The sequence below is a fragment of the Haemaphysalis longicornis genome, unplaced genomic scaffold (genome assembly GCF_048455015.1).
Source record: "Haemaphysalis longicornis isolate Haplotype H1 unplaced genomic scaffold, Haemaphysalis longicornis Haplotype H1 scaffold_7, whole genome shotgun sequence".
NCBI classification, from domain to species: domain Eukaryota; kingdom Metazoa; phylum Arthropoda; class Arachnida; order Ixodida; family Ixodidae; genus Haemaphysalis; species Haemaphysalis longicornis.
Window position 1 is genome coordinate 132,906,454 of NW_027526422.1, and position 22,792 is coordinate 132,929,245.

The 22,792-nt window shown below is 43.4% G+C and overlaps 1 protein-coding gene and 1 long non-coding RNA gene across 2 annotated transcripts in view; one reads left to right on the forward strand and one right to left on the reverse strand.

Annotated features, from left to right (window-relative positions):
* Positions 1-6,026: 6,026 nt before the first annotated feature.
* The window catches only part of LOC144145148 (uncharacterized), a 60,533-nt gene continuing 43,767 nt past the window's right edge, over positions 6,027-22,792 (reverse strand). Inside the window, exons 7-11 of the mRNA XM_077676651.1 lie at positions 12,203-12,284; positions 10,742-10,858; positions 10,469-10,585; positions 8,274-8,384; positions 6,027-6,831 (exon numbers count right to left, since the gene is read on the reverse strand). Coding sequence (XP_077532777.1) covers positions 6,425-6,831; positions 8,274-8,384; positions 10,469-10,585; positions 10,742-10,858; positions 12,203-12,284 — 834 coding nt within the window. The 3' untranslated portion in view covers positions 6,027-6,424. The remainder of the gene's footprint in view (positions 6,832-8,273; positions 8,385-10,468; positions 10,586-10,741; positions 10,859-12,202; positions 12,285-22,792) is intronic.
* On the forward strand, positions 16,457-20,867 carry LOC144147014 (uncharacterized). Its single transcript, XR_013317798.1, has 3 exons — positions 16,457-16,633; positions 18,309-18,496; positions 18,739-20,867. It is a non-coding gene; the product is annotated as an uncharacterized LOC144147014 (long non-coding RNA).

Consider the following 22,792-nt stretch of genomic DNA (forward strand, 5'->3'; position numbering starts at 1 on the left):
GCAAACAGCGCACCGACGACATGCTGACCTCATTGTTTGCAAATGGCTTAAATTTTTTTCGTTGAGGAGTGTTGTAGTGGATAAAGTTCTTACCAAGATACCTTGTGTTCTCGATGTAGGTGTTTTGTTGATTCAGTGTTTTTATTGTCTTATTAACGTGTTCACACGTATATCGCATTTATGTAATTTTTATGCAATAAATTCACTGTGCAGAAAACAAACTTTTCACGTTTCGCTATTGAACGTTTGAAGCGGAAAAAGACTCGAACTTACGTAATTCGAAAAGAAAAATGAAAATACGGCCTGTGCGCTCATTAAGAACTCCCAAATACAATAATAAACGCCTCTGCAGCGCTTATATCAAGCGCACAAAAACAAAAAAAAGCTCGAATGCAGGTCAACACTGCTCCTAACGCGCCCCCTGAAAACTCCCAGTTGGAGGAAACAATACACTCCCAATGGTACCCCTGGAAACTCCCGTTGTAGTGGCAGTAAAACGAAACTCTGATATGCTACTGAAAAAACTGCGCAAATAATGGGAGTAAGGCGAAACTCCCATTGGAAGGAGCTTTGAAAACTCCGAATTGGAACTGAGTTATGCAACAAGCCATTTACTCCCATTCCGGGTTATTTGTGTTCTGTGTGTACGGAGCGTATAATCTGAGACGTAATGTTTAGGGTAAGAAAACAAGCAACCTGGATTAGGGAACAAACTTACATTAATGATATCTTGGTTCAGGTTAACAAAACGAAATGGACTTGGGTTGCCCATGTGGTACGACGAACTGGCAACAGGTTTATCACAAGTAGACCACAAGGACAACAGAATGAACTACGATTTACGGGACAAGAAGTATGGGAAGGGCATTAACTCGATGGGGAGAAGAGATTACAAAATTCGGAGGCAAACAATGGACTCGAGTAGCACAGGAAAGAAGGGGGTGGAGGTCAGTGGGGGAGGCCTGCGTCCTGCAGTAGACTTAAATCGGCTGTTAATGATGATGGTGTTACAAGTATGGTGCAATGACTAGCGAAGTAGGCAGTTAAAACACGAGTAGAAACAGTTTCTATGCAGCGTATACTTTTGGGCAAGAACGCAAATATTTCACATTGGGCCCCTCAAAAACGCTGAAAAAAACTAGAACATAGCCTTTAATACAACGATATGAAAAGTGGGTACCAGTGGAAGAACATCTTAGTGATAGAACGCTGTCTAATTTCGAATATGTCTCTTAAATTGACACCGGAAAATCTTTCTACAGACGCGGAAAGCGGGAATACATGTCTGGCTTACTGGTAACCAATGCCCGCGTTTCGCACCATGGATTTATTTATTTATTTATTTATTGTGCCCTAAGGGTAAAACTACATTGTAGAGGGGAGGGGCAATAAAAATCAAGAAGCTATACAAGCACAAAAATTCTTCGAAAAGAACATTAGTGAAGAACATCAAGTTCGTATGGGCTATGTTGACTAGATTACAACTCAGTGCACAGTTAACACGGAACCAAACAAAAAAAGCCTTGACAGTCAAATAGAATCAACGCAAACACTTTCCAAGTAACGAGAAAACAAACTCGTGGCTAGACTTTCCACCGAACAGCGGGTAAAACGAAAAAATGAAAGAAAAATGTACAGAGGCGAAAAAGAGGCCCTTATTTCAACAGTGCATGCACACACAACAACAAGAAGCGGTATATCCAACAATCAATAGCGTTATCGTGTACACTAGGCAAAAACGAACAGAAGCATTTTGGAAATTCCAGTTTATAGATAACTTTAAACAGAAGCCGCGCACGCTCATACAAAACAACCAAAAACAGCAACACAGAAGGACACATAAATCAAATTCCATCACGCTGAATTTCCGCACGCCGTATATGACACTGCACGGGTAACATAGCGGGAACCGGAGTGAAAAAAGGTAAATTAAAGTAGGCTACTACGACGTTAATAAATTATTCAAGGCACTTTTAAAGAGAGTCGGATTGACTAAGCTGGTGATGGAATGGGGATCACGATTCCAGTCATTGCAAGTTTTGGGCAAAAATGAGGTTGAATGTGTGACGGTGTTTGAATGAGGAACATAAACTTTCTGAAGATGGTTTTGGCGCGATGAGACGTAAGATGGAGGCCTTATCCAGATAGCGCACAAAGCAAGAATATGATAGTAGATTTTGTGAAAGAGGCAGAGACGTGCGTTTTTCCTTCGGGTGGCTAGTGCGGGAAGGCCCAAGTTAAAGTTCATCTGCCGTACGCTGGATGTGCGATGATAATTACCAAAAATGAAATGGGATGCACGGCTCTGAACTCGCTGAAGCATGTCTATTAATGTGGAGTGACCAGGGTCCCACACGAAAGACGCATATTCAAGTTGAGGGCGGATGTATGTCGTGTACAAGAACAGTGTTAGAGCTGTAGGAGCAAGGAAAAAATGTTTGCGGAGGTACCCTAGTGTCTGGTTAGCTTTTGCTGTGATATATTCGATATCAGTATTTCAGGAAAGATTGTTAGTGATGTAAACACCAAGGTAACGGTAGGATGTTACAGGAGCTAATGGGGTATTATTTAGGTGGTGTGTTGGAGGCACATCCCCTTTCCGGCTTATTCGCATGACTTTGCATTTCTTGATGTTTGGCTCCATTTTCTATGTTTGACACCAACATGGTAAAGTGTTTAGATCGGTCTGAAGGTTTGTAAAATCCGAGTTATTAGTAATTTTATCGGAGATGACACAGTCGACAGCAAATAAATAGATTTGAGAATAAATGTTACTAGGCAAGTCGTTTATATAAATTAAAAATAGTAAAGGTCCAAGTACAGACCCTTGAGGGACGCCTTAAAGGACGGGGGCTGTGGACGAGTTGGAACCATTGGCATTGACTAATTGTACACGTGAAGTCAAAAAGGCATGGATACATCCGAGTATTACGGGGTCGATATTTAGGTTGCTCATTTTGTTAAGGAGTGAATGATTGACCTTGTCAAAGGCTTTCGCAAAATCTAAGAATAAGCAGTCAGTTAGGAAACCATTGTCTAGATTTTTATGTAGCTATTTGGTAAAGGATACTAACTGAGTGTCGCAGGAGAAATTTTTGCGAACCCATGCTGAGCGGCTGTGAAAAGTTGTTACTCTCAAGGAAACGGGTAAGCTCGGAAAAAACATCTTCCATTAATTTACAAGGCACAGGAGTAAGTGAGATGGGTCTGTAATTGCAAGGATCATATGTTGCTCCAGATTTGTGTGCAGGGACAATTTTGGTTGTTTTCCAGTCATGCGGAAGTACGTCTTCGTTATACGATTCCGAGAATATACATTAGAAGAAAATGAAACAGTACTCGGCGGCGTTATTTAAAAATTTAGAGGTTATTTCATCTACGCCGCATGAAGATTTGTATTTAAGCCTTTGAATTATTGTTTTAATTCCTGTAGCACTAAAGAGAATGGGATCCATGGGGGTATGAATATATGGCGGGAGTTCTGGGTAATGAGAGCGGATACCTGAGGCGGAGAATAATCTAACAAAAGTGTAGTTTAGTAAAGAAGCACAAAGATGGCTTGGTACATGGTCACTTGTAGGGGTAACTAATGATAGGTTGTTACTAGCGGTATGTTTGTAGATGTTTCAAAACTCTTTGGGATTCGTCCTTAGGTTGCTAGGAAGGATACTGAAAGGAATGCTGATTTCGTAGCCCTTAAGGCGCCTAAATACTTTGAAGCAGCTCCTTATACTCTGCCCATCGAGAAGCATTTGGTGACCGTCGAAAACTGCGAAATATTGTTTTTTTTTTTGGTTGGCGAGCCAATTTAAATGGCGATTATACCACGGGGCGTTACGATTAGAATAATCGTGACGAAGCGGAATAAATTGATGTATTAGTTCCAGAACCTTGTTCTTGAAGATGTTCCAGTTGGTTTCGGTCGATCGTTCAAGGTATCCTGGCAGAAAAATATCTAGAAATGAATCAAGTTCTCCATTGATCGCCGAATAGTTACCTTTGTTGTAATTTGTAATGGCTTTGGAGTGTCTCCTCGATGATGAGCGACGGTAAGCTATTGAAAAATGCAAGACATCATGATCACTGAGGCCGGGTAAATGCGCAACTGGCGAGGTTACGTCAGGTGATGACGACAAAACAATATCCCATACAGATGTGGAACGCTCTGTGATTCGTGTAGGAGATGTTACAAGCTGCGAGAGACCGAAGTCTGTGCGAAGTGTGGTAAAGCTGTTTGCTTCCATTGTGTCTGGATGAGGTGAGGGAAGCGTGTGAGACCAAATAATATTAGGGAAATTGAAATCACCCAGTAATAGAATGAGAACACCTGGAAATCTAACTGTAATGTGGTTTAAGCAGTCATGCAGGCTTTCGCAAAATGTTGCAGCCGCTGATGGTGGACGATAACAGACACCAAGTATTGTTTTCCTGACGTTTACCCTTGTAGACGTCAGGAAAACTATACGGGTTCAGCTCGAATACGACGGGTAAACAAAAATACTCATATCATTCATCAAGAGCAATCAGGGCACCCCCTTCAATTCTTTCTTTTCTACTGTTCCGAAAGATTAAAAAATTTCAGAATCTCTTACTTTGCTTGATAGCCACATTTCAGTTAGCACAATGATGTCTGGTTGACAATCATTATTAGTGCACAAACCGCATCTCGTTTTGTAATAAGGCTCCGAATGTTGGTGAAAACAACAGGAATGTGGGACTCTATTGGTGCGCGGCCACCACCCCTCACATTTTCCTATGTGTTTCTAGAGGGCCTAACGCGTCTGGGTTTGCTAACCGTTGGTACACCCATTTCATAGATAATGTCATCGGTTACATTGTAGCCATATCGTTTGTTATTCGCAATTAGAACATTGCGTGAGAGTATAAAAGGAACCTTCGAAGATTTGCCGTGTTCAGATAGTTTTTTCTTGCTGCGCGAGTTGCTGGACAGAAGCCTTCCGCAATGCTAACGTCGCTATCTTTAAGCAGCTTCCGTTTTGATAGCACAAGTTCTTTCGCATTGCAAGAGGCAAATTTTACTATGATTTGTCGCGTTTTGCCTTCTTTGAACCGTCCGATCCTGTGAACCCGTTCTTCGTAAGGTAGGGTGTCTCGAACCATTTCCAAGATTTCGGGTTCTGATTCTGAGGCTGATTCTTTAGCAGTATCCGGTATAATTAAAAACAAAAGATTATCCCGACGAGCACAGCTTCATCGAGACCTGAACGGAATACGCATGTCTCGCTTTCGACGCGGTTTACCGTTTCACAAACGTTTGTTAAGTCCTGCCGCCACTCTTCAAGTACAGACGTTTGCGTTCCCAGTCTTTCCAACCTTGCCTTCACTTACGCGATTGCTTTAGAATCATTTTGCTGCTGTAGTTTTAATTGTTCTATTGCTGTAGACATAGCCTTTTGTTTCGATTCAATCCGCATTGATCGAGCATTAAGGTCCCTTAGTGTTTCCAGAACCACAGTTAGCGCGTCACTGGTGGGGCCCTGGTTACATTCAATGTTACCACACAAACTCAAAAACAAAGAACAGAAAGGCTCTGTCAGTGCTTCAGGGCATGGAAGCACTACAATGAAAACGTCATCGGACTTAAAGCAGCGCAGGGGTAACTTAGAAATGTAACCTGCAGAACGAAGAAAAGTGGGCGTGAGAACTTCATCCCGTTCGTGCTTCTATGCCCTCTGAGGAACCAGGGAGGGTGATCCGGCTTTATACGGCCAAGCAAAGTTCTTGGTGTCGTCACTGTGCAGCACACCGTGATAGCCGGCACGTGCATAGCAGACTTGCATCAAAGCAGCGACGCAGGGCGATAGCAGAGCGGGCGATTGCTGTGGTGCTGCGCAGACATTTTGTGTGGTTGCTGATTTTTCAAGCCTCCGTTGCGCTGGATAGCAACATCCAGAAAATCCGGTGCCGCCAAGAAGACGCTGGAGGGCTGCAGAACGAAAAAAACTTTGCGTGAGAACTTCATCCTGTTCGTGCTTCCATGCCCTCTCTATATTTCACTATTAGAAGTGATGCTTCGCGATCTTAGGCGGCATGCACCGTAATTTATCCTGACTAAATAATGTTCCGGTGGTAATCGTTTCAAAAAGACGTACCGTCGCCTGGCATGTTCTGCCTGTGCAACGTTCGCCCAGTACGTTCGTACGCCAAAGGTTTGCATAGAATTATATTCAAGAAAACGTTTTTGGGTTTATTATATCGCACAAGGTATTCTGGAGTCGTATTTCCCCAAGCGGTCTTCTTCACGTTAGTGCGCTGTCCTGTTTTCCGGGAACACTTCAGTGTCTGACACTTTTTTTTATTCTGGTGCTTCTGCTTTTGCTACGTCTTCTCCTGCTTCTGCTTCATCTGCTTCGGCTTATGCTTCTTCTGCTTCTGCTGCTTCGGCGTCTGCTGCTTCTACTGCTTAGGCGTCTGCTGCTTCAGCTTCTGCTGCTTCGGCGTCTGCTGCTTCCGCTGCTTCGGCGTCTGCTGCTTCTGCTTCTGCTCCTTCGGCGTCTGCTGCTTCTGCTTCCGCTCCCTCTCCTGTTTCTTGCTGTACATCTTCCTCCGCCGCAACACCATCAGCATCTCCAGCCGCCCCTCCCGCTGCACCATCGTTAGCTGCATTGGGGTTCGCTTCGAGGCCTGTATCGGCGAGTTGATCATTATTCACTGCAGGTATTCCTGCTGGAGGAAGGGATCCGCTTGGTGACACAGGGATCGTGCCGATTGCGCTACCTTCTTGGCTAGGGGTTATGACGACAAGGGGAGCCACGACCGCTGGCAGTGCCACAACATCTTGTACAACTGGCGCAATGGGAGCAACCGCCACTGAAAAACATTAGACGTGACATACAAGCTTACTATATGACAGCCAACGGTAGCACGCAAGCATAAAGTGATGGAATAAGGAGCATAAGCCATGCTAAAAAGTGGAACTCGATATCGTTCCAGTGTACCCTTACGCTTATGAATATCAGTCGCGGTGTAGTGCGAACTCGGGTCGTTCCAATTGAAGAGAACGATCTATTGATAATGCAAATTTAAAGCGCAAAAAAATTTAGACAGAAGACAAACGAGACAAGGAACTTGTCTCTTTCTCCTCGGTGTTTGTCTCGTTCGTCTTCTGTCTAAATGTTTTGCGCTTTAAATTTGCCCTATGGATTACCAACTAGCTCGAACCCACACGTTGTTAAGACCTATTGATTACAGCCACGCCAGGTTGCTGAAGTATTACTAGTGTACCATTGCCGCTTTTCGTGCAGAATAACGCATCTTTATATTGTCAAGAACAAATATCTTACAAAGGGTCGATTGCCTATCTCCGCCGATTCCCCAATTATTAGTAATTGCTTGCCCCCGGGCCCTTTGGGCCACTGTTCATTGCGAAGGACAGTGCGAACATGCGTCACAGAACTTGAATAACTCTAATATCTGAAGTCCGAAGGTTGAGTTATCACAGCGTTGGTAATTTCAATAGCTTGTGGTTTGAGTGAGTGCGGTAATGAACTGAATTGTTTCCCAACGAAACAAACTCGGGATGGTGGTTGCCTCCTTGCTGTCTACAAGTTTGGGCTACCGTCAAGCTATGACGTTTTGTTTCGAAATATTAGTAATCCTAACTGTACCCTCAGCGACTCCGCAAGGACATAATTGCTGCCATTGTAACGACAGCTGTTCCAGCCTTCAGGTGTAGTCCAGAACTGCACGGAAGAAATGATCCCGGTTGCCTACTTCAGTCGTCCACATATGTTATACGGTGACCTTTTCCGATTATGCTAGTTGTGGCACTTGTAATAATGCCTGATATTTTTTGGGGCATTATATTCTTGCACTTCATCACACCCGCTTAGTTATAGAAATTAAAACATCCTAATGTCTGCGTCGTAACTCTGACAGAAACCTTGTTACTGACAATTTGTATTTTATTGGCCAAAAACAACACAATCATAACGGGGAGAAGCATACACATCTACGGGCGTTAAATTATGATCGGTACGAGCAGATGGCGTGCAAGGAATCTGCAGGCACGGAGGTTAACATAACATATACCCCATCATTACAAACGACAATGTTCCTTGATTTCAGAACGACTTCTGCTAGAAAAAATGACAGTCTTTTCATTAAAAAAGTGCATTTATGCTTGCTGCCTCACACATCAAAAATTATTTACATTCTTTGACAAACGCTCTATCTTTGTGCAAGGAGAAAACACATAAATGTTTCCCTGCGAAAGAGAACATGACCGGAAGACACGACGCACGGCTACAAACCTGCCGGTGGTGTTTTTGGGACGACGTTCAGTGATGGCGAGAGAGGAACCTGGAGGGTCGGCAGTGACTGTGCGGGTCCCAAAGCAGGCGCTTGACCTACCGTAGCGACGCCTTCGAAAATATAAGAGGAATGACGTCATCGTGAGAAACCGTGCCGTCAATACTAACTCGTAGTAATCGAAACTGGAAGTTTATATAACTTACTCATTTCGTGCAAGCGCGCTAAAAGAGTCAGCGAATTTCAGGAATCTTCAAACCACTAATGCAGAAACCCTGAAAACTAGGGCTGAGGTACGTTTATCTGCTAAGATGAGATTGTGGCGTTATTATGCTTCGTGGCGTATGAAGTAAGCGGAAGTCACAAGAGGATTTCGCAAGTTTCTCTATATGCCTAATGTGGACATTGATGCTGAAATGAATTTATTTTAATCAGGATAAAGGAGGATAGCGTACATGAACACATGTTGCAAGTAACCTTACATGCGAACTTGAATTTTTGGAACTGAGCAGTTTAGGAAGTTTAGCCCCGAATAAAACCGACGAGAAGTCAGCTGTGAGGGAGACCCTACGAACAAAGGAAGACAGCAAAAGCCTAGGCTTCCAAAGAATCAATTTCAACAAATAATTGAAAAATTAAGAGCATTTAGAAGAGTCATTGGTGCCAGCGGAATTTCATTTCTAGCGTTATATTTACGATTGCTAAAAATGAGCAGAATGAGTTTTGAAACTTAATCTGACTACTTGTATACCGAACCAACGAAATTTATAAGCGTACATTTTAGTCGATGTAGCAGAAAAATAGCACGGAAAACCCTAATTGGATACGTCTTTGTAATAAATTGTTGAAGATACGAAACACAATACTGTAGGTAGAGATCGAACATTTTCGTTTATTTTGCAATTCGAAATGTCCATCAGGGGACTCTACGTATATATTTGCACTTGTTCAGCTCACGGGATAGATACAATGTCGCAAGGTAACTCCAGTGTTTAAACATCCCGAATTTTGCGATTGCGTTGAAAATAAATATACCTGTCACCGCTTGCATCTTACACCCTTCAATAAAATAAACAAAAGGTGTCCAGAACGGATGCAACCGGAAATTTGGTGCAAGGTTTCAGGGAGGCCGTCAGAAGTATAGCAATTGTGGCAACATCGTGGGCGGAATACGCACGAAACCGCTATGTCGCGCATCAGCTACTCCACACTCTACACGAGTTACAAAATACAACCTAAAAATAAACAAATTGACAGAAAAACGGTACAGCAAATTGTATCCCAAAATACTACAAGTAGGCAGCGGTCTCGCATTCGGAATTTTACATTCCGTGCTCACAATGCCGAATATAACAGTGGGCGTCCCTCAAATGAAGCCAAGCAACATGCCGGGCTTGATTAATAGCAGGGCCTGTTCCTTCATTCAATCATATCTATATTACGCGGCAGTGCGGGCAAGCAGACTCGCAAGCTTTTCAGAACCTGCCACATAATAAAACAGTTCGTGCTAAGACCTTCTGTAGAATGATGTAGATGATATCACAGGTGTTTCCTAAACATAGCTCTTCATAAAAGAATTGAGCGACACTCAGTATAGGTCTGCTGTTGGATTATAAGTCAAGTCCACAATAACGATACTGTATCTTCCTATTCTCCTGCCTTGAGAAAAACGGAAATTGTGCTCCGCGCAGTTTGTGGATGGACCTAGTGGGGATTCGTCTAGTGGGTGTCCTATCCCTGATATTGCGAATCTGCATAGTAGTAAGAAGGTGATTGTGAAATGGCTGTATATGCGCTGTTGCATGGATACGTAGTGCGACTGCACGAACAAAAATGTTTTCATAAATTTATTGTACTTGCATATGAGCACAGCCTCTGAAAACAGTCTCGAAAACCAGTAAAAAAATCGAGATTTCTGAGAATTCTGAGATTTCTCATACAGCTCAACTTCTCACGCTCCTTTCTTCAACGCGCCTTCGTAGCACCCTTTACGACATAAATGGTGTCACGATAGCCATAAAGTTCTGGTGGAAGAACCTAATGGTTTCCGCATGTACAGGTATATTCAATCGCCCTAGATAGGCTTTAGGCTGTGCAAGCAAAGGTATGCAAAGAAAGTGTTACAAATAACTTTTCCAATCGTTCAGCGAGGAGTGAAGGGTATTTCAAGTGTGAAACTAGGACTAAGGGTACCAACCGGAGGGTGCGGCTTGTTGAACGACCAATGCGGAAGCCGACATAGGGTTCTGCAGTTGAGGAATCGCCGCAGATTGTCCCACGCCGACGGATGGGTTGGCTCCCAAGAGAATCGTTCCTTGCAAGGTGCAAGAAAATATGACAATTTATCTTTACAAATACTCTTTTCGCATTGCTAACAGGGAATAAATGTAGCAGATGGAACGGTAGATGGTGTATACCCATTCAGTGGGGTCCCCTGTGTTAACCGTGAGAGAAAGCCTAACATACACACCAGAAGGTGCTGGTTGTTGAACGATCAACGCAGATGCCGTCATAGGGTTCTGTAGTTGGGGAAGTGGCCCAGGTTGCCCCAAGCCCATGGATGGGTTGGCGCCTAAGAGAAGCATTCCTTGCAACGGGCAAGAACAAAAAAAATTCTTTCATTGCACAAGTAATCACCTGCCCGGGCACACAAAAATAATAATAGGAGCGAGAACGGAAGTTGTATTACGAATTCTTTCAACAACAAACTGAACATGAAGAAAAACATAATGAATCTTCCTATCATACACAAGGTAAGGTGAAATGTCTTAAAACTCGGGCGTTGATGTATCAACAAAACACAGGTCACCGCACTGATTCAGTGAACCATTACGACATTGTAAATAAAATCTCCGTGTTTATTTTAGACAGTTTTGAAATTTTTTTAGACCAGCCCGAAACGACACTGGCATAGCCGCGAAATAGTCACGACGGGTTTTGTTGAGATTTGGCTGAGGCCCTGTCAGGCCACGTGCGCCTTTAGTCTCACCCTCCCCTTGGTTTTTCCAAGAAATAAAAATCAAATACTCAGATACTCACATTTCATAAAGGTTGAAACAACATAATCAGCGTGCGATGCTTATGCAAGGAAATCCACATTCAAAAAGTCATAATAAAGTACATTCCGCCGAATCGGGGTCGCAACCAATACCATTTGCACGTGGCTCTATTGACGTGCAGTTTAAAGCACGCAGGATTTGAAATCAGGCTCTGTTGCCTGTTGATACTTAGATGTGTGTTTGAACCCAGCCGGGCACGAATTTTGAAACCAGACAATGAAATATCTGCTGTCTCGTCTGTTTTCGCCCGCTTCACTCAATACCACGCATGCACTATTGAACATTTAAAGCTTTTGTGCGGAACGTTCGTTTCTACCGACATCTTGTGAAAAATCTGTGTTTTTCAGCCGCCTCGCACATACTACTACCACAAACAGACCACTGTCGCTTGTGCTAGCCGAATGTCTTATGGCACTAATAATATATAACATAATGTTCTAATTCGTAAGCGCTATCACGTCAAAATTTATTTGTTTTTACTAAGCTGCCACTGAGGTTTTAGAAAACGGAATACACCACATCATTTCCTGTTGAGCTTAGGAAAGGGAGGGTCGTTTCTTTAAGCGAAGCGACTCAATTTAGGTTGAATGCTCTCGACATCGACTATTTTGCGTAATATCATCCACAAATGTTCTTGCGCTTTTCACTCTCTTTTAGTAATCCTGAGCACTGCATTACAATATGACAGGAGTTCGCGTCAAGAAAGTGACACCTTTTCAATGCCCTGGGCCGTTCTGTGTGGACTTAGCTCTACTTTATCTAAGTTAGCCCGAGCTCAACGCTGACGTCTACAACAATATTGGTTATTTCAACTGAATTCGAAAGGCTGCTTTTAGTATGCAAAAAAGCAACTTAAAGCAGGGAAAACTCACCGCAAACCCTCATGGAAAATAAGGGGCTAAAGATGAGGATGACACCCGCCAGCAACATTTTGTAGGCAGCTTTTGTGAAACCCTAAAAAGAGGTGATTGGAACAAGAGACACAATAAACAATATACTCTGTCACTTAGGTTCGGATCTGTTATGTTTTGGTATCTACGATCAACAAGTTACATTCCTTTAAGCCTGCTCGCCATTGTGTATCACGGGCAAGATACGGAAAGGTAAAGCTCTAGTGTTTTACCCCGGAATTATGTTAGTTATATAGGTGTTTCTGTGGAGGAAGGAACTGACCTACGGTATAGAGATTGTTTCAAAATCATTTTAAGAACGTCGAAAAAATGAACCTAATCCTGAGGTTCTCCTTTCCCAACTCTAACAGACGCCGTTTCGCCAGGCTGGAGCGTATTTTGGCTGACGTGACGCAAAGAGCACACGAAACACAAGTTCAATTATATCAGGATCATCGTTGAATTTTCAGGTCATCAAGGGACACATTTACAAGTATATCAGCTTGAGGAATGGTCGGGCGTTTCTGTTCTTGCGTGTAATGTGGCTACGATTTGTGGGGAGAAACCAACGTTTTCGATCAATTTCCTTCCTTAGCGCTGTTCTTCATCCTATAATTAAAAGTACCGGTGTCTTTCTACGCAACTGCGGTAACGAGTGTCACAAAGTACTGCAACATTGCCAAGAGTCTAGAAAGAGCAAAGCAATCTATATCATCTTCATCGACCTTTTATATTAAAATATGTGCGACGGGACAGCATTTAGTCTCATATGGCGACGTTTTACACAATGGTATGATCTGGTAGTTGTGTATTGTCGTGCATATACCATCCATTGAGCTCCTTGCGTCTCATCAGATCCGGCGATTGATAACTACCGCAATAACAAGTTACATTCTTAGAGTGAAGATATCGTTAGCATGTATTCTGAAAATATCCTGCGTTGTGTTTACGGTCTTTTCCCTAACTGCATTTACAAATATACAAATTAAAGGAACACAAAAACAAACTCGTATAATGTATAGAAGAACGACCATGCATAAACGCTGAAACAAGCCCTAAAGAACCTGAACTATATTATGGTTTACATTTTTAGAACTGCTGGCACTCATATTCAGACTTACTGCGCTCATAGTTTGGTTGCGTTCGTTTTCCTTTATCAGTTTTTTTTGTAGGTTTACCGTGGGTTTAATTCGCAAATTATTTTTTAAATGATGGTTTGAACTCACTTCTGTTATTGAAACGTATGGTTCCTGCAAGGAATGTGCTAGAATGCTTCAATCTACAGTGTAATATACGCATCACCGATGCTTCAACATAGTATCCGAAAGTGTGTAAAGGCCATCTAAACAATTCCCGAGTAGCATTTTGCAGGTAAACGATTTTCCCCGAGGCGGTTTTTCTAATGTGGCCAAAAGCAAATTTTGAAAATATTGCGAAAATCATTTATCTATCCACCTACAGTATCACCCCGACAAAGGTAAATAACAGTGAAGACTACTTACAGATTATTATTATTAGTCAAATAGTGGTCTAGTAACAGCCCAGTAGAATATTGTGCGTGAAATAGTCCTTCCAAAACAGAAAAATTAATTTTTCTAAGCAACCGTCAAAAAAGATAATTTTATGATGTACCAAAAGTTTTTGACAAGTAGAAAAAATGTGCTGCTTAGTTGGAAAGAAAAATAAGAGTCCGCATATACAGGTGCAGGGCGGCCGCCAACTTGGCCCTTAAAATCCTAAGGGCGGCTGACCTCCGTAACGGCGAGATCACGTGTTTCCTGCCTAAACGGGCCATGAAGACAAAACGGAAGTCCGGTTCACTAAAACATTGGCCGGGTATCTGCTCCTTTCGTTGCAAATGTCGTCGAAAGACAATAGTCGACTGGCGCCCCTGGCAAGTAAATGCTTCCCTTCGTTTTCCCGCTCACCTCTAATGCTGTTTCCCTCCGGTCTCGTTCCTCCCAAGATAACACGGTAGAGGTTTGCTCAAGTCAATTTAAATTTACAACGTTCCACTTCTCCAAGTCGGGTGCCTCGATGCGAGCGCTGCCGCACGGCGGAGACGCGCGTGAATTGAGGCACCCTACTACGACGTTTATAGAATCACGTTGCCCTACTTCAGGAGCATTCGAAGCGGAACGTGAAACCTATCTAGTGGAACCTTTCGTTCCTGTTGCCGTTTGATTTTTTCAAATGCCGCCAGGTAGCGCTGGCAAAAGCAAGCGACGGTTTTTCGCAGTTGACGTAGTATTCTGTTTGCTATCGCAAAAACAAAGCATCCGTGAATTTTTTAACAAAGTAACAGTGCAAACATCCCTCGTGTATTGATTTTCCGCCTTGTATTTGCATAATATTTCGTTCTAGGTCACCAATGTTAACGCATATGAGCATTAGCACCAGACTTAGACTTAGATTTGGCTGTGGGTATTTAAAACTATTGCGCATATACTGTTTCACTTTGACCGGGTGGCTCAATCGAGTCACAGACACAGAAACCAAAATTTTTGCGTTTAAGTAGCCCAAGGAAGACTATTGTCTTTAAAAACTCCCGGTCCCTCTCCCCTAGCGTGAAACCTGCGGAGGGGCGGAGCATGCATGTATGAGCGTATTCTTGGCGCTTTGGCGTTTTTGCCAACGGAGATGAAACTGCTCGTGGGTAGAAGTATACAGCTTCGCTGTAAAATTCTCGCGTCTTTGAAGCACGAAGCGTTGTAGCGCGAGGCGTAAACGAGTGTTTTGGAGTTTTTTTAGTACGGGTTACGAAGCGTTTCAGCGCGAGGCGTAAACGAGTGTCCCGCTGTTTTTTTAGTATGCGTTGGAGGAAAGCAAATAATTAACTCACCCGTATTAGTGTACACAAAGCTAAATATCTATATACAATTACCAGCATGGAAACCAGGATCAAGCGAAAAATGAAAAAAAAAATAAGAAAGGCAGAAATATTGACGAAGACACCGCCGCGAAAACAAACTGGCTTGTAGACAAGTTCTTCCCAATGACAAACTGAAGCGCGACGGACTGGATGGATAAGAAACATAATTGCAAATCACGCTAATGGCCTTTTTATGCTGACGACCAGCTTGAACAAAAAAGCCTTTCGTTATACCACCGTAAGCTAGCCTATTTCCATAATTTCTTATCGCGGCCTCCCTGGTTACGACTACGTTCAAAGTGTTCCATTCATAAATTGCACGAGAAAGAACAAAGAAAGAAAAGTATTTTCCCTTAAGAAATATTTTGTGGGTTTCAATACAGACGAACGCTGCATATGAAAGAATGCATGCATGAAATTTGTCGATATACATTTTCCAATAGCTTGACTACATCCACACCGGAAAAAGATGATGCGAGCATAGCGTTTAGTAAGTAAAGTAGGGCTCCCAACATTAGTTAGGTGGAATAACGGCATAATTTATCCATCACAAATTCTGAATGTTTACCTGATTTGTTGCGCAGGCCGGTCTCCAAGGAGTGTTGAACAGCTTGGTAGGAGGAGTCACGGCGCATGCGTTAAAGCGCTTTTGCTCTGCTGGAGGCCAAGGCTCCAGCAGGCGAAAAGTCTGGCTGGACCTCCAATATCCCCGCAAGCTTAAAGCTATTGGGGTGAAACAAACCTATAGTCGCCAAGTCTAGTTCTTAACCGAAAATAAAAAGAATTCCTGGCGCCAACTGTGACACCAAAGCAACGCTAGTATTTGAAAGGGAGTGTTGTGGGCAATGGACATGTCTTGCGGTATATTACCGCCCCCTATCTCAACAAAAGAGTACACCATGATTGGCTATTGCGTAAAATTTGCGTAGGCGTATGGCAAACTTGGTGTCCTAAGCGGCGAAATACCAGGGTGGTTACGAATCCCTTTGAAAGGAAGAAATAAATATAAACCGCAAAGAGCAGCAGGTGGCGTCCACAGCTTTGGTTGTATGAACAAAAAATAATGAGGACATCAGTGGCGATGTAAAAGGAGATGCGCAAGTGTTCGTTTCGGCATTGCGTTCGGCCTTTTTACTGATTGCATGCGAGCGTTGCGCACATCCCATACATCACCAGAAAAAAAAAAAACTGGAGCACCGTTACAACTTCTGAGCGTACTGTGGTAAACCTGCGGTTCTTGGGTTTTGTTCAAAAGTTTTTGTGAGCTTGTGCATTAGAAGGTTTGCGCTCACTTCCTTTGTGATGACGCATTATGCCCAGCTGCGGTACACTGCAGCTGTGGAATATGCGCGGATGAGTCGAAAAATGTCAGAAACTCCGGTGCGGAGTAGTCGGGTATTGCCCAAGCATTTTTTACAGCAGCTCGTCTCCATACATCCACTTCGTCCGGTTTGTATTGTACAGTTGTTTTTTGCCCACCGCAAAAAGGATGGCCGCATCTGCAGCCCTTCAGAAAAATGAGACTGTGCTTTGGTACGCGGGTAAGTACCTACCGTCGCTTCACTCCAATTAACACAATCAATGCGGTCAGCCAGATTTACAGTGACAAAATCCCTTTATAAAGGGATTCAATGCTATGCAGCAGGTCGATATGTAGTTCGTTTCTCTGCTATACTCCACCGCATTATCGGCAATGCATATTTCCATGAGGCGCACAATAATCGTGCGTTAAAATATAAAGGCCCTAAGGCATTTTATAAAATACCCTGTGTGCCCCCTGTACGCGAAGAAAGCGCGTGGTGCCACACATTCTACAGATACACCAACATTCCGAGGGGATGTAGCATAGAAATGGACAAAAAATGTTTTTTACACCGAATTTGTTTATTTGTAGGGTTCGTACATTTGTTCAGCGTCGGAAAATAGCGAGTGCGCCCTTTGTGCGCGATCCAATAACATGCGAGACTGTTTTCTACTAGTTCCCTCAAGAGGTTCGAATCGTTCACGCTTCAACACAATGTGACAGGCGACTAGCAAAATTCCTTGATGTTCTGCACGCAAGCATCAACAGAACCTGCTTCACTGAACTTAATAATTGCCTCTCAGGTCCTTCGTTCTATCTAGTATCCTTTTTAGCCGTCAAGATTTCTTTTACTGTTCCAGCTCACCCTCGTTGTAATGCTTACTTTCTGTACATTACGTTAATTAAATAAATAAATGAAACAAGGGGCACTACGGGTCTTCGTAGCGCGAGGCCTTTCACAGATAAAGGTATCCTTATTTATTTATTTATTTATTTATTTATTTATTTTTATTGTGTATATAGTTTTAATTATTTACTCACCTAATTATTTATTATTTCTTTTCCCCTCATTGCAAATGACATTACCGAGGGGAGTGGATTTGCACAGGAGGGGAGAGTTTGTACGAATACAAGCAAGACGTTAGCATACAAAAAAATATATATAATAAAGTGACCATGCGTGTACAATCTTAGCCAGTCTTTCAGGAAAGAGATGATTGTCATTAATAGCAAAAATCTCAGCGGCAAAGCAATTCTATTCAAGAGAACGACAAGGCATGAACTAGCAACGGTCTAATTAGTGTCGCATAATGGCGGCGATGGGGGCAGTCTGTCCTGATTTTTACCCAACCGGCCTAACCGCTTCGGCTCACTGACATGCCAGAGTCATTATTAATAATTACCAGTGACTCTGGCTAGTCAGTGAGCTGAAGCGGTTTGGCCGGGTGGGTCAAAATCAAGACAGACTGCTCCCATGCAGTACAGCAATCATGGCTGGTGTCGTTCCGCAATTGCGCACGGATCAGTCTGTCTTGATTTTACCCAACCGGACAAACCGCTTCTGCTCACTGACAAGCCATAATCATTATACAGTGACTCTGGCTAGTCAGTGAGCGGAAGCGGTTCGGCCGGTTGGGTAAAATCAACTATGACTGCTCCCATCGCCGCCTTCATGCGACCCTAATCAGACTATTGTTGCTTGAACGACTGTGCAGCTATGTTTGTATGGTTAGTGAGAACGCCAACCTAGTGACGGTGATCGATTCGTTGAAAACAATACTGGTGCTGTGGAACAAGTTCGTCGCGCAAGATGGGATGGTGGTACCATTTACAAAAATCTGCATTTGTTTGAATAACACACCTGACGCCCACGTTTTTTTTTTTCGTTTGTTTCTGTTCTTGCTTGCTCGTAGGCGGCGGCTGCCGAAGAAGGCGTCCACCGCGGCGGGAAACCCCAACCACCGAGGCACAAGCAAGCTCTGCCCGGCGGCCAGGCGGCAACGGCGGGACACTGTTAGTGTTGTCGCGTCCAATTTCGCGGCAGTATGGCGAAAGTGGTGCGAAAAGGGCCGCGGTGATCCGGTGACCGCAACTCCAGTAGGTAGGTGAAAAAATTATCGTTTTTAAAAGTTTGTATCTTCGTCACAAATTCTATCGCCCTAGAATTGCTGGCTATACATTTTGAAAGAGAAATGATTGGTGTTTTTTATCATTTTGTTTGTTAGTTATTTACGGTTCATGATTTGTCTTAGCTTCATTTAAAACTTTCTCTTCTGTTTGCAAGAGTTAAGTTGATGTTCTTGCCAAGACAACAACACGTGGTTCGTTTTTTATTGATTACAGAAGTTCCAATGTACTTCTTGCAACGGCGAGCAAAAGACCGGTTCAAAGAAATGGGACAAGACGAGCACTGTTTTTTCTGCTTCATTTGCGCCCTCCTTTTAGCGCTATTCCTAAGGCGACAGCGTAAGAACTCGCCTAGCGTACCACTCTTTTTCTAATGTACTCTTTCGAACTGGCCTGATGACCCATCCGTTTTTCCAGTGTGTACTGATTCACTTGGGTGCTTTCACCACACCTAAACCTCCACAAGTCTTCACAGTGTGGGCTTGATTTTGGCATTTTCAAAGAGCTTTCCTTAGCATGCGACTTCAGGTTCTCTCACTTTTATCTCTGTATTGCGCAATTTTAGCAGATGTTACACAGCCCTTCCCCGAAGGTTCTAAGATAATTATAAAGAAAAGACAAGCAATTCTACACCTCTACGTTAAGAACAACCTCGTAAAATCGTGTGCTGTAATAAAGTTTGTCTGAGGCAGAATAAAATAAACGCCAAACTATAAATTCCCGATACAAAAGCTTTGTAGGCAACAGACACGAGCAGCCATCGAAGCAGTCATTACATGGTGGTTCTTGCTGTTTTGGCAAAAGAAACATGCTTCGCCCTTGTGAAGCCCCGCGACGATCTGACAAAATCGCTAACCTTGCTCAATACTTCCCATCGTGGTCTATAAACTGACAGCACTGGCAAACCTTGACAACGGACATGTTTCAGCACATGTAAAGTGAAGCGAACTATTGCAAAACAGATGCTTGCGTTAATCCCCGAAGCATATCGAAAGAATCGCGATGACGGCTGTGGAGGATGACAAACGCGCCGTTCATTGCAGATGTTGCATTGGGCGTGCAAGGATTGCATGATTCCTTACGGTAGCAGAAAAAGAAGTCTATGAGTATTAACTGGTGGGCTAGTTGGTACATTGAGATTGTTCATGCACAGCGCACAGCAACCGACACACAGAAAGGACGCAGACGCAGCGCTGTGCGCGCATTCCTTAGTAAGTCCTCTTCCTGCGCGCTGTTCATTAGGAGCGGCAGAAAAGTACTGAGTACTGACAGAAATTTAGCAATGATATAAAATGGCTATAGGAGCTTCGGATATGCCTTCAACCAGCTGTGAACGCACATACAGTAGTGATGGTGTGTGCGATGCAAAACAAGGGTGAAGGGATGCCAGGCATTTCACGATCTTTCACGTTTTCCATCATGACGGCCAAACGGAATAGCTACGCCAATAGCGAAGTGCCAAACACTTCTTTAGGATCACAGAGGGGGCTGTAGGCGCCAGTAAATGAATTTGAGCCGGATGAACATGAAGTAAGGAAATATTTGCATGACAAGCAAAGGCTGTTTATCTAATGGTCACAGAAATGATCCAGTTTGCTGCCATATTCTGCAGTTGAGGCCAAACATCCACCCATGCGGTAGTTCGTCCTCTTACATCGTTTTTGATGATGATGATTGGTTTTCTGTGAAGCAAGCCAAACTAAGCCAAAGAGCGCCGATAAAATTACATATGTTAGAAAACAGTGATGTAAAGTAAATTTAAACTGTGGCAGTTGAGGTAGAAAGGATACAATTTAAAAATAACTATAATCTTTGGTGTTAGCCAGATAATGGCTAGGCGTGATACAAAATGAGCTGCCAAAATATAATTTACGAAAAAGTCGTTAAAACGCACCTGATACCTTGGCGCAAGCCCACCCCCCCTTATGTAATGCCCTCAGGACTTTAAGGAGCAAATAAGTGAAATGAAATGAAGTGAAATGAATAAACAAAACGTACAGTGAATTTGTGAAACTTGCGTTTTTGTTTGCATTGCATATAGTGGCTCAAATAAACACAATATCGTTTATCCGGTCAATAAAGCAGTATTTTATTAGTAAAGCCTTAATGAAGAAGAAATACTCTCCGACGTTTGCGGCGGCGGCAACAACTAACATCAGTGAAGCGTATTCGAGATGCAATGTAATTGGACGGTGCCAAGATTGGAATTAAACGAGTTGCGGTTTCGGTTCTGTGAAACAACATGCTTGGCATCCAATGTTATCATTGCCTGGGATTCTTGACATCTCAGGAATCGGCATACCGCGCTTCTTCCATGTTGTAGGCTGTAAACTGGGCCAGGTAAGTCCGCCAGCATGGCTTAGAATCGTAAAGATTCTAATCGTAATCGTAGCGGCTGAACGCCTTTCGCGTCACCGCAGATGCTCAACTGCGAGGCGCTTTGCCCCCATCTTTGGCGATTGCCTCGCTTCTGCCTGGGTCGTAAGAGGTGTGTTCGCAACAGGCCGAAAGTCGGCTGAAACTGTACTGTACCCACAGGAAGTCGGTACTTATGTCAACACCACACCAACGAGAACTCGCCAGCAGGTCAGTGTCAGTCTGCACGCAATCTGCGAACTCGCTCGTGGCGCAACAAATGTTGCAGCGCGAAATGGCGAATTAAATGTAGAACACATTACCCCAACACAAAAACCTAAATTTAAAAAAAAACACATGCGCTATCGGGGTTTCGAACTTGCAAATCCTAAATCAATGCATCCAATGCCCCAGATCAATCGGTCATTTTTTGTTTTTATACCTTGTGACGTTGCATTCAACATCACATAACCAAACTATATGTACCAATAAACATGTTAGTATTCCACCAACAGAACTAAACAATATTTACTAATTAAACCTGTAATGTGCCGTCAACCCCTTAGTGAGATTCCTTTGTAATTAAAATTTTCTAGTTGTGGTCGGCGGTTCAACCCCTACCCCGGCGCTGTCCGGAAGTGAAACATAGGGTATATATCCCATATCTTGCTTATTTTCCTTTCGTTTTCCCCATTCCGACCAGCTGAAATGACTATTTCTTGAATAACGCTCGTGCAGTAAGCGTCCTCACAAATTCCCACAGATATCTCATCTCTAGGGACTGCATTCCTTAGGCAGAAAAGCGATCGCAAATCAGTAGTCATTCTGCTGACCTATGCGGTACTTCATGGAGCCCGAAAAGTGCTTCCCGCAGCTTCATTTTTATTTAAACAATTCTGCAGGCCAGAATTAGGCCCAATTAGGAGTAGAGAGATAAAAACATAGCATATCAGGCAACTTTAATTATGCAATCTCCATCTTACACACACCAACAAAAAAATGGCAATGACAAAAAAATTCTACATGTGAAAAAGCTGATCAATTCATGCATGTAGATTTGTCGAAGTGAACACAGTGGCGTGAAATGCTTTACTTTTTACAATAAACGTTTCTGTTCATTTTATTTCTTTAGTTCCTATATCTTCACTGGCTCTTCTCTCGCCTTTATATTAGCCATATATTTTTCTACTAGCTTACCAGTCAGCGAAGCGTCACATGTGCGCGGATGTGGAGATACCTGTACTTTATATTTCTACATGCTTAGTTTCCACTCAGTGAACGAATAGCGGTGACCCGCCGGCCAACGTTACTGGATTCATTGCCCCCGGCCGACGGCATACTGGCTGTGTAGGAGGGTCGGCGAGCCGCGCAGTAGCGCAGTAAGGTCAACGCGTCTCGAGTGAGCGTCTTACGAAGCTTCCTAGGTAGTCGGCAAGGAGGGTGCAGAGAGAAGGGCAGCACTTTCGAATTGTCTGACTTAGGCTGACTTCTCTTTATCATTAAAGCCATCCCTCTGCCATTCTCCCCCTCCTTCTGTCAAGTATGTTTGCGTTAAACTGGGCTACGTGCAAACCAACCACAACCTCAATAAAGTCGAACTACGGTAGCTGCAAAGGCCGCCAGAACTCAAAGTGTGCCCCTGGGCCTAACATCAAACAATTACCGGGGAAGGTTTGGCCAATCCTCTTCTGGCAGTGCGTGCTGTCGACCTCACTTCGCATTACGTCAGACCACTCTTACGTTTACCCTAACGAACTGCCGAGTAACGTCAACGTCAATTTGCGGTAACTGCTAACGTCCGTACATCTGAAAATGTAACGTTAGGGTAATGCCACGAAAATAGATTGGAAAGCGCTGCAGAGCAAACGTCTGCGGGTATGCGCCCCGCACGGCCGCCGATGGAAGCTGATAATAG